Here is a 15,943-nt window from a genome sequence, read left to right on the forward strand (position 1 = left end):
CCCCATCCTCCGGGAGCTTACAGCCGAGTGGGGAGTGGAGGTCGGGGGCGGTACAGACATTAAGATAAATTAGAGGATGATGGTATTGAGCGCTTACTATGTGCCAAGCACTGTTCTAAGCACCCGGGTAGATACAAGGTAATCAGGTTGCCCCACGTGGGGCTCGCAGCCTTAATCTCCGTTTTACAGCCAACCGAGGCCCAGAGAAGGGAAGCGATTTGCCCAAAGTCACCCCGCTGACAAGTGGCGGGGATTAGAACCCACGACCTGTGACTCCCGAGCCCGAGATTTCCACGGAGCCAAGCTGCTTCCCTGATTAGATGAAGAAGCAACAGCGTATAAGAAGATGTAACAGTGCTGTGCCGGGAGGGGTGCAGACCCTTAATGATGTCTGTCACTCCCTCTAGACTACCTTTTTTTGAAAATGGTATTAAGCGCTTACTATGTGCCAGGCACTGTTGTAAGCACTGGGGAGGTACAGAGTCATCCGTTTGGACAGGCCACGAATCATGTCCACCTTCTCTAATAATTTGGGTATTTGTTAAGCGCTTACTCTGTGCTGAGCACTGTTCCAAGCGCTGGGGTAGATACAGAGAAGCAGCGTGGCTCAATTAATTTAATTAAGCGCTTAATTAATTAATTGCTCAATAAATACGATTGACTGAATAAATTGGGCGCTCATTGTGTGCAGAGCACTGGACTAAGCCCTTGGAAAGTACAATCCAGCAACAAATAGAGGCAATCCCTGCCCCCAACGGGCTCCACCCCCAGCGCTCAGTACAATGCCTGGCGCGTAGTAAGCGCTTAACCAATACCACCATTCGCTATTATTTAATAAACAATATATAATAATGATAGGACAAGGGTTTCCGGTCCCACCTATTATATATGTACGATGAATAATATATGATTATATCATAATATGATCGATATGAATAATAAGGATTTTCCCGCTCCAGCCGTGGGGGCCCCGGCCCGCATGCCCGCGTCCGTCCCTCCCGAGCTGGGGGGGAGCGGGGAGGGAGGCGAGGCCTCTGATTGGTCCCCGGCTCAGGGCGGGACGGGGCGAGGCCTCTGATTGGTCCCCGGTTCAGGGCGGGACGGGGGAGAGGTCTCTGATTGGTCTTCGGCGCAGGGGGGGGCGGGGTGAAGGAGGTGAGGCCTCTGATTGGTTTCTGGTGCGGGGCGGGGCCTCTGGTCGATTCCCCGATGCGGGGAGGGGCGGGGTGAAGGAGGCGAGTCCTCTGATTGGTCTCTGGCGCAGGGCGGGGCAGGGACGAGGCCTCCGATTGGTCCGCGGGGCAGGGAGGGGCGGGGTGAGGAAGGAGAGGCATCCGATTGGTCTCTGGTGCAGGGCGGGGCAGGGACGACGCCTCCGATTGGCCCTTGGGGCATGGCGGGACGGGGCTTGGGAGATGAGGCCTCTGATTGGTCTTTGGCGCAGGGAGGGGCGGGGTGAGGGGGCGAGGCCTCTGATTGGTCCCTGGGGCGGCGTGAGGACTCTGATTGGTCTCTGGGGCGGGGCCTCTGATTGGCCTCTGGCGCGGGGCGGGACGGAGGGGAGGGCGGTGGCGAGGCCTCTGATTGGTCCCTGCCGGAGGGCGGGGGCTGGGTGTGAGGGGGCGAGTCCTCCGATTGGTGCCCGTCTCAGAGCGGGGCGGGGTCACCCTTGGTTACGGAGCGCGGGAGCGCGCGCGCCCTTCCGGGGGCGGTTGTGTGTCCCCGCCCCCCGCCCGCCGGCGCCCAGCCATTGGCCCGCGCGGCCCCTTCCCGCCCTGCGGATTGGCCGCCGGGGGCGCGCGGCGGCGGCCGCCATTGGCCGGGCCCGGCGCGCCTGCGCGGAGGGGGCCCCGCCGCCGCGGCCGCCGCCATCCATCGGCGGCGCGGGCGCGGGCGCGGGCGCAGGGACCGGCCTCGGCCGGGGCGGCGGGGCCATGAAGGTGTTCGTGGGCAACGTGGACGGGTCGGACACGACGCCGGAGGAGCTGGCGGCGCTCTTCTCGCGCTTCGGCACCGTCATGAGCTGCGCCGTCATGAAGCAGTTCGCCTTCGTGCACGTGCGCGAGGCGGCCGGCGCGCTGCGCGCCATCGAGGCCCTGCACGGCCACGAGCTGCGGCCGGGCCGCGCGCTGGTGGTGGAGATGTCCCGCCCGCGGCCCCTCAACACCTGGAAGATCTTCGTGGGCAACGTGTCGGCGGCCTGCACCAGCCAGGAGCTGCGCGGCCTCTTCGAGCGCCACGGGCCCGTCATCGAGTGCGACGTCGTCAAAGGTAACGCGGGGGCGCGCGCGGAGGCCCCGCGGGGGCGCGCGCCGCTCGCCCCTCCCCCCCCCGGCCGCTTCCGGTGGCGCCGGGGGGTGGGGGGAGGGGCGGGCCTCGGCCCGTTTCCCTCCTTTTCCTCGGAGCGGGGGGAGGGGCGGCGTCTGGCCTGCGTCTCTCCCCGCCCCCCGCCTGCATCCATCCCCTCCTACCGCCCTGAGCCCCGGCCGGGTGCGGAGCAATAATCATCATCACGTTGTTATTTGGGAAGCGCTTACTAGGGTGCCGAGCACTGTTCTAAGCGCTGGGGGGGAAGTCACAGGGTCATCAGGTGGGGCTCCCGGTCTTCAGCCCCCTTTTCCGGATGAGGTCACTGAGGCCCAGAGAAGCGACGTGCCCCCAGCCGACGAGCGGCAGAGCCGGGATTCGAACTCATGACCTCGGACTCCCCAGCCCGGGCTGTCTGCACTGGGCAGCAGAGAGGCTCACGCTGGAAGCGCAGGCCCAGAGCGCGGTTCTAAGCGCTGGGGGAGAGACGGGGTCATCAGGTGGGCCCCCGTGAGGCTCCCAGTTAATCCCCGTTTTAATAATAATAATAATAATGTTGGTGTTAAGCGCTTACTGTGTGCAGAGCACTGTTCTAAGCGCGGGGGTAGACACGGGGTCATCAGGTGGTCCCCCATGAGGCTCCCAGTTAATCCCCCTTTTAATAATAATAATAATAATGTTGGTGTTAAGGGCTTACTATGTGCAGAGCATTGTTCTGAGCGCAGGGGGAGAGACGGGGTCATCAGGTGGTCCCCCGTGAGGCTCCCAGTCAATCCCCGTTTTAATAATAATAATAATGTTGGTATTAAGCGCTTACTAGGTGCAGAGCACCGTTCTAAGCGCTGGGGGAGAGACAGGGTCATCAGGTGGTCCCCTGGGAGGCTCCCAGTTAATCCCCGTTTTAATAATAATAATAATGTTGGTGTTAAGCGCTTACTATGTGCCGAGCACTGTTCTAAGCGCGGGGGGAGAGACGGGGTCATCAGGTGGTCCCCCGTGAGGCTCCCAGTTAATCCCCGTTTTAATAATAATAATAATTATAATGTTGGTGTTAAGCGCTTACTAGGTGCAGAGCACTGTTCTAAGCACTGGGGGAGAGACGGGGGTCATCAGGTGGTCCCCCGTGAGGCTCCCTGTTAATCCCCATTTTAATAATGTTGGTATTTGTTAAGCGCTTGCTCTGTGCAGAGCACTGTTCTAAGCGCTGGGGGAGAGACAGGGTCATCAGGTTGGCCCCCGTGAGGCTCCCAGTTAATCCCCATTTTAATAATAATAATAGTGTTGATATTTGTTAAGCGCTTACTCTGTGCAGAGCACTGTTCTAAGCGCTGGGGGAGATACAGGGTCATCAGGTGGTCCCAAGCGAGGCCCACAGTTAATCCCCATTTTACAGATGAGGGAACAGAGGCACAGAGAGGTGACTTGCCCACAGTCCCACAGCTGACAAGTGGCAGAGCTGGGAGTCGAACCCATGACCTCTGACTCCCAAGCCCGGGCTCTTTCCACTGAGCTACACTGCTTCCTCAACAACTTCAGGTTGTAGGAATAATAATAATAATAATGCTGACACTTGATAAGCACCTACTATGGGGCTTCAGCACAGAGAGAAGGAACCGTATTTCTCCCCCCAACAACTTGAGATTTAAAGAATAATAATTATGATGATACTTGATGAGCGCTTAATATGGGGCTTCAGCACAGAGAGAAGGAACCGTATTCCCCCCACCCACAACTTCAGGTTGTAGGAATAATAATAATAATAATAATAATGCTGACACTTGATAAGCGTTTATTATGGGGCTTCAACACAGAGAGAAGGAACCATATTTTTCCCCTCAACAACTTTAGGTTGTAGGAATAATAATAATGACAGTTGATAAACTCGTACTGTGGGCCTTCAGCACAGAGAGAGGGAACCATATTCCCCCCACCAACAACCTCAGGTTGTAGGAATAATAATAATGATGACACTTGATAAGCGTTTATTATGGGGCTTCAGCACAGAGAGATGGAACCGTATTTTTCCCCCCAATAACTTTAGGTTTAAGGAATAGTAATAATAATAATGACACTTGATAAGCTCGTACTATGGGGCTTCAGCACAGAGAGATGGAACCGTATTTCCCCCCCAACCAACAACTTCAGGTTGTAGGAATAATAATAATAATTAATAATACTTGATAAGCGCTTACCATGGGGCTTCAGCACAGAGAGAAGGAACCATATTTCTCCCCCCAACAACTTTAGGTTTAAGGAAGAATAATAATAAAAATGACACTTGATAAACTCGTACTATGGGGCTTCAGCACAGAGAGAAGGAACCGTATTCTCCCCCCACTCACAACTTCAGGTTGTAGGAATAATAATAATAATAATAATAATAATAATGACACTTGATAAACGCATGCTATGGGGCTTCTGCATAGAGAGAAGGAAAGGTATTTCTCTCCCCCCACCCACCACAACCAACTTTAGGTTTAAGGAATAATAATAATAATGACACGTAATAAGCGCTTATTATGGGGCTTCAGCAGAGAGAGAAGGAACTGTATTTCTCCCCCCCCCGCCCCCAACAACAACTTCAGGTTTAAGGAATAATAATAATACTTGATAAGCACGTCGTATGGGGCTTCAGCAAAGAGAGAAGGAACCATGTTTCTCCCCCCCTCCCCCCCCCAAACAACTTCAGGTTTAAGGAATGATAATAATACTTGGTAAACACTTACTATGGCACTTCAGCAGAAAGAAGGAACCGTATTTTTTCCCCCAACAACTTCAGGTTGTAGGAATAATAATAATAATGACACTTGATAAGCACGTGGTATGGGGCTTCAGCACAGAAGAAACCGTGTTTCTCCCCCCCCACCCCGCAACAACTTCAGGTTTAAGGAATAATAATAATAATAATAATAGAACTTGATAAGCACATAGTATGGGGCTTCAGCACAGAGAGAAGGAACCGTATTTTTCCCCCCAACAACTTCAGGTTGTAGGAATAATAATAATAATAATGACCCTTGGCAAGCTCTTACTAAGGGCCTTCAGCATAGAGAGAAGGAACTGTATTTCTCCCCGCACCCAAGAACTTCAAGTTGTAGGAAGAATAATAATAATAATAATGACACTTGGCAAGCTCGTACTATGGGGCTTCAGCACAGAGAGAAGGAACCGTATTTCTCCCCGCACCCAACAACTTCAGGTTGTAGAAATAATAATAATAACACATGATAAGCACGGAGTATGGGGCTTCAGCACAGAGAGAAGGAACCGTATATGCCCCCCCGCCCCCCCAACAACTTCAGGTTGTAGGAATAATAATAATGACACTTGATAAATGCTTCTTATGGGGCTTCAGCACAGAGAGAAGGAACCGTATTTCTTCCCCCAACAACTCCAGGTTGTAGGAATAATAATAATGCTGACACTTGGTAAGCACATACTATGGGGCTTCAGCACTGAGAGAAGGAACCGTATTTCCCCCCTGCAACAACTTCAGGTTGTAAGAACAATAATAAAAATGTCACTTGATGAGCACTTATTATGGGTTTCCTGCCCAGAGAGAAGGAACCGTATTTCTCCCCCCTTAACAACTTCAGATTTTAAGAATAATATTAATACTTGATAAGCACATACTGAGGGGCTTCAGCACAGAAAGAACCATATTTCTACCCCCCAACAACTTCAGGTTTAAGAAATAATAATAATACTTGATAAGCACGTACTGTGGTGCTTCAGCACAGAGAGAAGGAACCATATTTCTCCCCCACCCCACCCCCCGCAATTTCAGGTTATAGGAATAATAATAATGACACTTGATAAGTGCTTCTTATGGGGCTCCTGCACAGAGAGAAGGAACTGTATTTCTCCCCCCACAATTTAACGTTTTAGGAATAATAGTGATACATGGTAAGCGCTTATTGTGGGGCTCCTGCGCAGAGAGAAGGCACCCTGTTCTCCCTTCCTCCCCTCATCCCCCCCAACAATTTCAGGTTTAAGGAATAATAACACTTGACCAGCGCGTACTATGGGGCTTCAGCACAGAGAGAACCACTGTATTTCTTCCCTCGCCTCCACCCCCCACCCCCACAACTTTACGTTTTCGGAATAATAATAATGGTACGTGATAAGCGCTCATCATGGGGCTCCTGCACAGAGAGAAGGAACCCCGTTTTCCCTTCCTTCCCTCACCATCCCCCCAACAACTTCAGGTTTAAGAAATAATAATACCACCACTTGATAAGCACATACTACGGGGCTTCAGAAGGATACCTCTTTCCACCGCCCCCACCCAGCAACTTCAGGTTTTAGGACTAATAGTAATGGTACTCGATAAGCGCTTTACTATGGGCCAAGCACTGTTCTAAGCGCTGGGGCTAGATAGAAGATAATCGGGTTGGACACAGTCCCACATGGGGTTCACACTCTTAATCTCCATTTTACAGATGAGGGAACTGAGGCCCAGAGAAGGCATTTGACTTGCCCAGGGTCACACAGGAGACAAGGGGCGGATCCGGGTTTAGAACCCAGGTCTTTCTGCCTTCCAGGCCCTACCTGCTAAGCCATACTGGTTTTCACTGGAATTGGGGGAGGTGCTGGGAGGGGAGTTGGGGAAGGGGCTTGACCTTGAATAAGTGGCTTCTAGGCCCAGGTCAGCGCCATGGGGTTGGGATTTGAGAAGTAGTATGGTGTAGTGGATAGAGCACAGGCCTGGGAGTCAGAGGGTGGTGGGTTCTAATCCTTTGCTCTGCCACTTGTCCGCTGTGTGGCCTCGGCCAAGTCACTTCGCTTCTCCGGGCCTCAGTTCCCTCCTCTATAAAATGGGGATTGTGAGCCCCATGCGGGACAAGGACCGTGTCCAACCCCATTCGTGTGTACCCACCCCAGTGCTCAGTACGGTGCCCGGCACATAGTGAGCCCCTAACAAATACCACAACTATTATTTGAAAGGCGAGGCAGGAAGGAGGCGGGCGGCCCGCCGTTGCGATTTCCCTCGAAAATAATAACGATGCTGGTATCCGTTAAGCGCTTACTGTGTGCCAAGCACTGTTCTAAGCGCCGGAGCTCCCAGCCGCTCAACTGCGGGCCTGCTGAGGCCCGGGAGCTGGATTTGGAGGGAGGGAAGAGGTAGAGGGGATGGGTCCAGCTGGGTCACAGTCTCCGATTCCCCGAGGGTCCACCCTTTAGCCCCTTCCGAGGCTTTGTCCGCGTGTCAGTGGTCACGCCTGCCGCTTTCCCCAAGCGGGGGTGGAGAGAGCAAGTGGTTTTTCGTCCCGGCTTCCCTTCCGCAGCTGGAGTGGAAGCAGCCCCCTCCTCCCGCATTCATCTCACGTTTCATTTTCCTCGACCCAGGTGGCGGAAGTCAAGGAAACGGGGGGCGCCCGGGCTCCCCCCCGCCAGCTTCTCCGTTCGCGCCCTCGACGGGAGGGCGGGGCGCCGGACCCCGTCCCCGGGTCGCGGCTCCGTTGGGTTGTCCGTGTTTGCCAACTGAAGCTCCCCTCCCCGCCGGTTACCCCAGAAGGGGGAAAGCCGGCCCTCGGCGGGGTCGGTGGCCCTCGGCGGGGTCGGTAGCCCCCCGGGAGTCCACGTCGGTGGGAGCGCGTGCCGCGGAGCGGCCTCCCTCCGGGGTGAAGGGGGAAAGCGTACATCCACTTCGATCCCGGGCTTGCTCGACACGGTCGATCCGCTCAGGGAGGCGGGGGATCTCAGTGGGCTTTTGACCGGCCACCGTACGCGTCCACGAGGGTCCGGTTGGCGTGAGGGCACGGGGGTGTCTGTAGAGGGGCTCCGTGAATGAACGCCGAGAGAGGGAGGGCTCTCGGGGGAAGGAAGCCGCCGGCGGACGGCACGCCCCGTGGGGTGTGGCCGTTTTTATGGGACCCGGGTTCGTCAGAAGGCTGTCCGGAGGTGACAGCCGGGGGGAGGCCAGAGACCATAAATCTTCTCTGGTGGTCTTGAGGGAAAGGGAAATCTGGGGTCGGGCAGGCGGGCAGTCGTTCTCGACACCCTTCTGCTGCAAGACTGGACGGAGGATCCGGTGACCAAAGTGCACGCGAGGTTTCTCGCCTCCAGAGTGAAAGCTTTCCTCCAAACTCTGAAAGCTTTCCTCCAAACTCCCTGACTTCGGACCGACTGACCGGAACCCCGTAGGTCGTCAGGGCCGGGGCTGATCTTCCCGCCGCAAAGTACCGCCCTCGTTGTCCCCTGCCAGTCCCTGGTCCCACCGCCCTGCCTCTCGCCGGCAGCCGGGTGGCCGGGCAGGTGAAAACCGGTGCGCCGGGCGCCCTTGGGGCCTGGGCACCCTGCCTTGGCTAAGAAGCGAAGGGCAGGGAGGGTTTTTTGGAGCGGAGCAGAGCGGCGGCCCCCCTGCGTGGGTGAAACTCCTCTGTCTGGGGGTCGGGGTTATGCCGTGCTCGTTTGAACGCCTCCCTTTGGGCCTTCCCCTGAGGGGGGTGAGGAGAGGCTGGAGGCCTCGGGGCGTTCGGGAAACGCGTGCGCGCGCAGCTCGTCCCCGCTGGGGTTTGGGCAGACCCCAAACTCTGCCTCAAGTAGTGGTATTCATTGATCGCTCACTCTCTGCAGAGCACCGGACTGAGCGCATGGCTTGCAGGCTTTTTTCGACCTTTCACACTGGCAGTGCCGCTCTCCCCACCCGTGCGGTCCGCTCTGGAGAGCTAGGCCAAAGCTAGGACAAAAATCTGCTCTCCCTTCGGAAATAGCCTAAGGGGCACTCGGGCTCCAGAGAGTCAAAAAGTGAACCAAAACAACCTAAAAACCAGTCACCTGAGCATCTGCGACATGCCGAACACTTTACGAAGCACTCGGGAGAGTACAGTAGAGGTACAGGACGTGATCCTTGCCCTCGAGGAGCTGACCATCTTATTTAAAAACAGTGATTTATTTTTTTTTTAAGATCTTTAAAGCGGTTTAATTACGCGATCACCCCGCTCACGCGGCTCCTCTAACACTGACCTTCTCACGGTACCTAGTTCTTGGTTTTCCCGCCGCCGACCGCTCGCCCACGTCCTCCCTCTGGCCCGGGACTCTCTCCCCCTTCGTATCCGACAGACCACCCCTCTCCCCGTCTTTAAAGCCCTCCTGAAAATCCCACCTCTCCCAAGAGGCCTTCCCCGATCAAACCCTCACTTCCCTGTCTAAGCTCCCGCTTCAGCGTCCCTTATGCACTTCGGTCTGTTCTCCGCGACCGCTTCGATATTCACTCTTCCTCCGGCTCCTCAGCGCTTATCCCTCTGTAATTTACTTTAACGTCTGGCCCCCTCTCTAGACTGTAAGCTCCTTGAGAGCAGGGCTCTTTTTTTTTTTTTAACCATCTCTTTCGTTTCGTACTTTCCCACGCACTTAGTTCAGTGCCCTGCACACAGTAAGCACTCGCTAAATACCGTTGATCGATTGGTCCGCTAGCAAAGTAAATCTTTACGGATAACTGACAGCTCTGAATTAGGTTTTGGGTTTTTTTTCTTATCGTAACCCCCCGTCCTCCCCGGCGTACATCTGTCAATCCAGTATTGCATCTCGGCTTGTCGTCTCTCACATCCTATTCGGCACCGAGGCCCCTGGGGTTAACGGATCTGCCGGCACCCACGGAACAAGATCGAGAAGGTTTTCTAAACCTTAGGCGGAACTGGGCTTTGAATCGCCGCTCGCGAGTCCGTCCAGTTGCGTTCCGACGGGGAGAAACGGGGGCGTCCTTGGGAGTCCGCGGGGTCTGCCCAGCCGAGGAGAAGGCATACGTCCCCCCCCGTGCTCCGCCCCGTACCCCCAAGCTGCAAGTCAGGCGGGCCCCGGTCGATCCACGGGACCCACGTCTGTCGGTCCTTGCTGCTTTCAGGGAGCAACCGGGCTCCTCTCTGTTGTTTTTGCTGCACCACAGACTCCAGGCTCCCCCTCGAGCCAGGAGGGGCCAAGGACACGGCCAATCAGCAGATCTGGGTTGACAGTAGCTCGCCGTACGGTCTCTGGCGGCAAATGTCTCGAACGCAAGTGGGGGAAAAAACAACTAGGGGCCGCGATTCTGGCTCGCGGGCTCAGAGACCGTTTTCAGCCTTGCCAATCCAGTGAGTATTTCGCGGCTCCAGGACGGGGTCGGACGAGGACCCCGTTTCTCTTTCCGTTCGAAACCTCCCCGGAGTGTCGCCTGGGAACCTTTCCTCCTGAAGCAGGTGGGCCCCTCCGACCGGGGTGGGGAAAGCGGCAGGGCCTAGTGGACAGGACCTGGGAGTCCGAGGACCTGGGTTCTAATCGCCGCTCCGCCCCTTGTCTGCTGAGCGACCTCGGGCGAGTCGCTTCACTCTTTTTAGACTCTTTCCTCATCTGTACAGTGGGCATTGGGTGCCCGATCTCCCTCCTGTTTAGACTGTGAGCCCCATAAGGGACAGGGGCCGTCTGCGACCTGATGATCTCGCCACTGCCCCAGCGCTTAGCCCAGCGCCGGGTGCCGAGTAAGTGCTTCACGAGTGCCGCGGTCGTTCTCGCGCTCATTTAGAACCTCAACTTTGGCCGTCCCTTTCTCCGAGCCGGATGGGCCGGCCCCTCTCAGGTGGCGGAGGGGGCGGTCGGTCCGGTCTCGGCCGCCGCCAGAGCCCCCTCCTCCTCTCCTCACGCCGCCGGCGCCGTCGCCGGCCCAGTCCCACCACGGGTGGGGTCAGAGGGCAGAGGTGCGGCTGCCGGCTGGGGCGGGAGCGCGAAGGCCGTAGTCCGGCCGCCGGGCGGATTCCGGCTCGGCCCGAGAGGCGGAAGGCATCGGCTCCGGTTTGCTTCGCATCCCTTTCTCCCGGCGCGGGCGAGGAGGAAGCCGGAGGCCGGAGGGCAGAGCGCAGGGTCGAGCGGGTGGCAGATCTCCAGGGATCTGGCGGTGGAGCAGGGCGTGAGAATCGTAAGGGGTTGGACTGGGTAGGGTAGGCTTCTCACCTTCCACCGAGTTTCAGCCGTGGTGTGGAGGGGCTCGTCCCTTGGAGCGGCAGAGAGGGGCGCCGCCATCTCATCTCCCCGGCCCCCCGGCCCCCCACCCCCCCGGGCAAGCACGGAGACCGTAGCGTGGCCTTCGTCGAGCCCGTCGGCTCGTCCTCTAGACTGTGAGCTCACGGTGGGCAGGGAACACGTCTGCCAACTCAGTTGTCCCGAACTCTCCCCAGCGCTCAGTACAGTGCTCCGCGCACAGTTGGCCCTCAGTAAATGCCACCGATGACGATTCTGAGATCCGAAGAACCAGCCGGCCCCCAGCCGGCCGGGGACCCTCGGAGGATCGAGCCCGTGTAACTCGCCTCCTTGCCGGCGACCTTCGAGTCGAAGCCCCGTGGCCCAGCGCCTGGGCGGAGTCCTCAGGTAGCCCCCTGGTCCCCGGGAGAAATCTCCCGGCCGTCAGGAGGTGGAGGAGGAGGAAGGTAGAGGGGCTTGGGCCGACTCCCAGAGAAAGAGCTCTGAGCAGAGCTGGTCACAGCAGCGCGTCGCACCCGTTTTTCGTTTTGTTGTATTTAAGCGCTTATTACGTGCCAGGAACTGTACCAAGTGCCGGGGCAGCTACAAGGTTGGACGCGGTCCCTGTCCCACAGGGGGCTCTCAGTCGATCGGTTGTATTTATCGAGCGCTTATCGTGTGCAGAGCACTGTACTCTCCCAAGCACTATGAGAGGTCAACGGACACATCCCTTGCCCACGACGAGCTTAGAGTCTAGAGGGGAAGTCTTAAACCCTGCTGTACAGATGAGGTCCGGTTGAAGTAACCGAGGCCCAGAGGAGCGAAGTGACTCGCCCGAGGCCGCACAGCAGATGAGTGGCGGAGCTGGGATTGGAACCCAGGTCCCCGGACTCCCGGGCTCCCCGCGGTTCTTCAGCGCCCGAGCCTGTAGTGACCGGGGGGCGATCTGCGCCCTCGGCGGAGGCCAGATGCGGTTGGAAAGATCGGCTCGTTGGCCCCGGCGGGAGGCGGCGAGGGCTCGGAGGGCAGATCCCCGGCAGCCTCCCCGCCCCTGGGTCCGAGACGGCGCAAGGGGGACGGGTCGGGGGCCGCCGTCGGCCCGCTCCGGGCGCTCCCCTCCCACCCCCGCCCGCCGGGGAAGCCGGTGGCCTCGGTCAGGGCCGGCCCCTCGGCGGCGGTCCCCCCGCTCGGTCCGTCGGTCGTCCCTCCGGTTCCCGGAGCGCGAGGCGGTTCGGTTCGGTTCGGGGCGCCGGCGGGCCGGTCGCCCGGCGAGCCCCGATCGGCACGTCCCCGCGGGAGAACCCGGCCGTCCCGACGGAGAGCGGGGAGCCCGAGGAGGTCGGTCGGGTCGTCCGGCCTCCCGGGATCGTTTCCGAACGGAAGAGGCGGAGAGCGGAAGAGCCTCCGGGTCGGCGCCCTGGGAGTCCGGGGCCCGCGCCGGAGGCGGGGGGGCGGGTGGGGTCGGTCCCCGCAGCCGCGGCGGACCGTCCCGCGGCCCCCGGCCGCCTTCCCGCCGGGGCGGGGGCCGGGTCCGGCCCGGAGGCCCGGAGGCCCGGAGGCCCGGAGGCGGGCGGCGGGCCGGGACCCGGCCGGGCCGTCCCGGGGCCGGGCCCGCCCTCGGCCGACCGGCCCGGCCCCCCCTAACCGCTAACCCTCTGTCTACTGCTTTATCAGACTACGCGTTTGTTCACATGGAGAAGGAAGCGGATGCCAAAGCCGCCATCGAGCAGCTCAACGGCAAGGAGGTGAAGGGCAAGCGCATCAACGTGGAGCTCTCGACCAAAGGCCAGAAGAAGGGGCCCGGCCTGGCCGCCCCGCCCGGGGACAAGACCAAGAAACCGGGGGCTGGCGACGCCGCCTTCCCCGGGGCGGGCGGCTTCTCGGCCCCCTTCGATTACCAGCAGGCCTTCGGCAACAGCGGCGGCGGGCCGGACGGGCGGCCCCGGCAGCCCTCCCCGTCCTTCTTCGGGCGGGACCGCAGCCCCCTGCGCCGTTCGCCGCCCCGGGCCTCCTACGTGGCCCCGCTGACGGCCCAGCCGGCCGCCTACCGGGCCCAGCCCTCGGTCTCGCTCGGGGCGGCCTACCGGGCCCAGCCCTCGGCCTCCCTGGGCGTGGCCTTCCGGACCCAGCCCGGGACGGCTCAGGCGGCCTCCTACCGGGCCCAGCCCTCGGTCTCCCTGGGGGCCCCGTACCGGGCCCAGCTGGCGGCCGCCGCCGCCGCCGCCGCCTCCTCCCTGACTAGCCCCGGCTCCCAGCCCAACGCGAATTCCTCGCTGGGCTCCTACGGGGGGGCGCAGCCGTCGGCCCCGGCCCTCTCCTCCTACGGGGGCGCCCAGCCCTCTTCCGCCGCCGCCGTCGCCGCCGCCGCCTCGTCCCTGGCGTCGTACGGGGCCCAGGCCTCCTCCCTGGCCTCCTACGGGGCCCAGGCCGCCGCCGCCGCCGCCTCCTACGGGGCCCAGGCCGCCGCCGCCTCCTCCCTGACCTCGTACGGGGCCCAGGCGGCTTCTTACGGGGCCCAGGCCTCGGCCTACGGGGCCCAGGCGGCCTCCTACGGCGCCCAGGCCGGCGCCGCCTCCTACGGGGCCCAGCCGGCGGCGGCCGCCTACGGCGCCCAGGCCGCCCCGTACGCGGCGCAGGCCGCGGCCTCCTACTCGGCCCAGCCGGCCGCCTACGCCGCCCAGTCGGCCTACGCGGCCCAGCCCGCCGTGGCCGCCGCCTACGCCGCCCAGGCGGCCGCCCCCGCGGCCGGCTCCTACGGGGCCCAGCCGGTGGCGGCCGGCCAGCTGGGCGCCTACGGGGCTCAGGCCGCCTCGGGCCTGGCCGGCTCCTACGGGGCCCAGCCGGCGGCGGCCACGGGCTCCTACGGGGCCGCGGCCGCCTACGGGGCCCAGCCGGCGGCCGCCCCGGCCGCCCCCTACCGGGGCCAGATGGCCGCCCCCTACCGCGCCCAGGCCTCGGCCCAGCTGGCGTCGTCCTACGCCGCCCAGCAGCAGCCGCAGCAGCAGCAGCCGCAGCCGCCGCCGCAGCCCCAGGCCGCCGCTTACCGGGGCCAGCCGGGCGCTGCCTACGACGGGACGGGCCAGCCCGCCGCCGCCGCCTACCTGTCCCTGTCCCAGGGGGCCCTGGCCGGCGCCGCCACCAGCACCCCGCCGCCCTACGAGCGCACCCGCCTCTCCCCACCCCGCGCCGGCTACGACGACCCCTACAAAAAGGTCTCCAACCTGGCGAAAAGGTACCGTACGCCCCTCGGCTCCGGCCCGCCCCCGGGGCCTCGGGGGCGGGGCTGAGGCCCGGGGCCGGGGCGGGGGGCGGGGAGGGCGGCCCCGGCCGCCGGCCCCGCCTCGGCCTCCCGCCCCTCGGGCCCCGGGGACGGGGCGCGGGCCGCCGCCCGGGCCCTTTCGGCCTCCTCCCCGGACCGTGGGGTGGGCGGGGGGGCGGGGGGACGCTCCCCGGCCGGGGCGGGGAGCGGAGCCGCCCCCGAGGGCCGGGGCCCGGCACGTCGGGGATCCTCCGCCGAGGGCGGCGCTCGGGCCGGGGGACCCGAAGGAGAGAGGGCGGAACTTGACCGGTTCCCGGCGGGCGGCGGGGGGGGCGCCGGGGGCCGTCTACGCTGCGCCCGCTCTGGGGGAACGCCGGGAGGCGGGGCGGGCGTGTCGCGCGCCGGGATCCGCCGTTCCGAAGCGTCCGAGTCCGGCTCTCCGTCCCGGCCTTCTCCCGACGGGCCCTGGGGACGGCGTCGGGGGGCCGAGGCGGGGGGGACGACGGGGTGGTGGGGGGGACGCGGCGATCTGGGAACGTCACGCGAGCCCCGACGGCGGACGCCGGTCCCGGGTGGGAGGTGCCGAGCGACGAGGCCGTCGACGGGGCTCGGCCCCCACCCTCCTCCGCGAACCCGAGACCGACTCTTGTCCCGGACCGGCGTCCCTAGGCGAGGAGACCGCTCGGAGACCCGCCGGACCGCCCCCGCCCGGGCCCCCTCTGGACGGCTCCCCCCGCCGCCCCTCCGGCCCCCCGGCCCCGCCCCCGGCCCCCGCCATTGACAAACTGTCTTCTTCTCTCGACCAGGTATGGTTCCGACCGGCGTTTAGCCGAGCTCTCTGATTACCGCCGTTTATCAGACTCGCAGCTTGCGTTCCGCCGCTCGCCGACAAAGTCCTCGCTGGATTACCGTCGCCTGCCCGATGCCCATTCCGATTACGCCCGCTACTCGGGCTCCTATAACGAGTACCTGCGGGCGGCTCAGATGCACTCTGGCTACCAGCGCCGCATGTAGGGGCCGGGCCGGGGGCCCGGCGGGGCAGGGCCGGGGGGGCGGGGACGAGGACGGCGGGGTGGGGGACGAGGGGAGCTGGGTCCCTCGGGCGGCGCCCGGCGCCATCCCGCCCCCGACCGGTGTGCGTTCAGTCCTTCCCCGCTGCCGTCCCCTTAGGCGACGCTCTCCCCTCCCGCCTCCCTCCGCAGCGCTCCGGCAGTAACCCCTGATCTCGTCCTGGCGTCCCTGCAGTGAGCCCCCCCCCCCAATTCCGACCGCCTCCCCTCACCCGTATCCCCCCCCGATCTCCCCAACCTCCCAGCCCTCCCGAAAGCCGGGGGGAGGGTCCTCGTCTCTTCCGCTTGTCCGAACACCTTTTTATTTCTGTGCGCGCGACGTTTAAGGTCGTCCGGATGGATGGGAAGCGGCTCGCGGCTGCGGTCGGCGTCGCCT

At 61.9% G+C, this 15,943-nt stretch overlaps 1 protein-coding gene across 1 annotated transcript; it reads left to right on the plus strand.

The window, feature by feature from the left end:
- The first annotated feature begins 1,869 nt into the window (after window positions 1-1,869).
- Window positions 1,870-15,511, plus strand: RBM14 (RNA binding motif protein 14). Its single transcript, XM_029061702.2, has 3 exons — window positions 1,870-2,271; window positions 12,913-14,470; window positions 15,304-15,511. Exons 1-3 carry the CDS (start codon window positions 1,935-1,937, stop codon window positions 15,509-15,511), a joined length of 2,103 nt encoding a protein of 700 aa, XP_028917535.1. The 5' UTR covers window positions 1,870-1,934.
- Window positions 15,512-15,943: the final 432 nt, after the last annotated feature.

This window comes from Ornithorhynchus anatinus, chromosome 3 (genome assembly GCF_004115215.2).
Source record: "Ornithorhynchus anatinus isolate Pmale09 chromosome 3, mOrnAna1.pri.v4, whole genome shotgun sequence".
Taxonomy (NCBI): Eukaryota; Metazoa; Chordata; class Mammalia; order Monotremata; family Ornithorhynchidae; genus Ornithorhynchus; species Ornithorhynchus anatinus.

What these genes read in the sequence shown, in the direction of transcription:
- RBM14 (XM_029061702.2), top strand. Translation starts at nt 1,935, where the DNA reads ATGAAGGTGTTCGTGGGCAACGTGGACGGGTCGGACACGACGCCGGAG. An exon ending in CGAGTGCGACGTCGTCAAAG is followed by an intron (nt 2,272 to 12,912) that starts GTAACGCGGGGG and finishes CTGCTTTATCAG; the next exon opens with ACTACGCGTTTGTTCACATG. An exon ending in GTCTCCAACCTGGCGAAAAG is followed by an intron (nt 14,471 to 15,303) that starts GTACCGTACGCC and finishes TCTCTCGACCAG; the next exon opens with GTATGGTTCCGACCGGCGTT.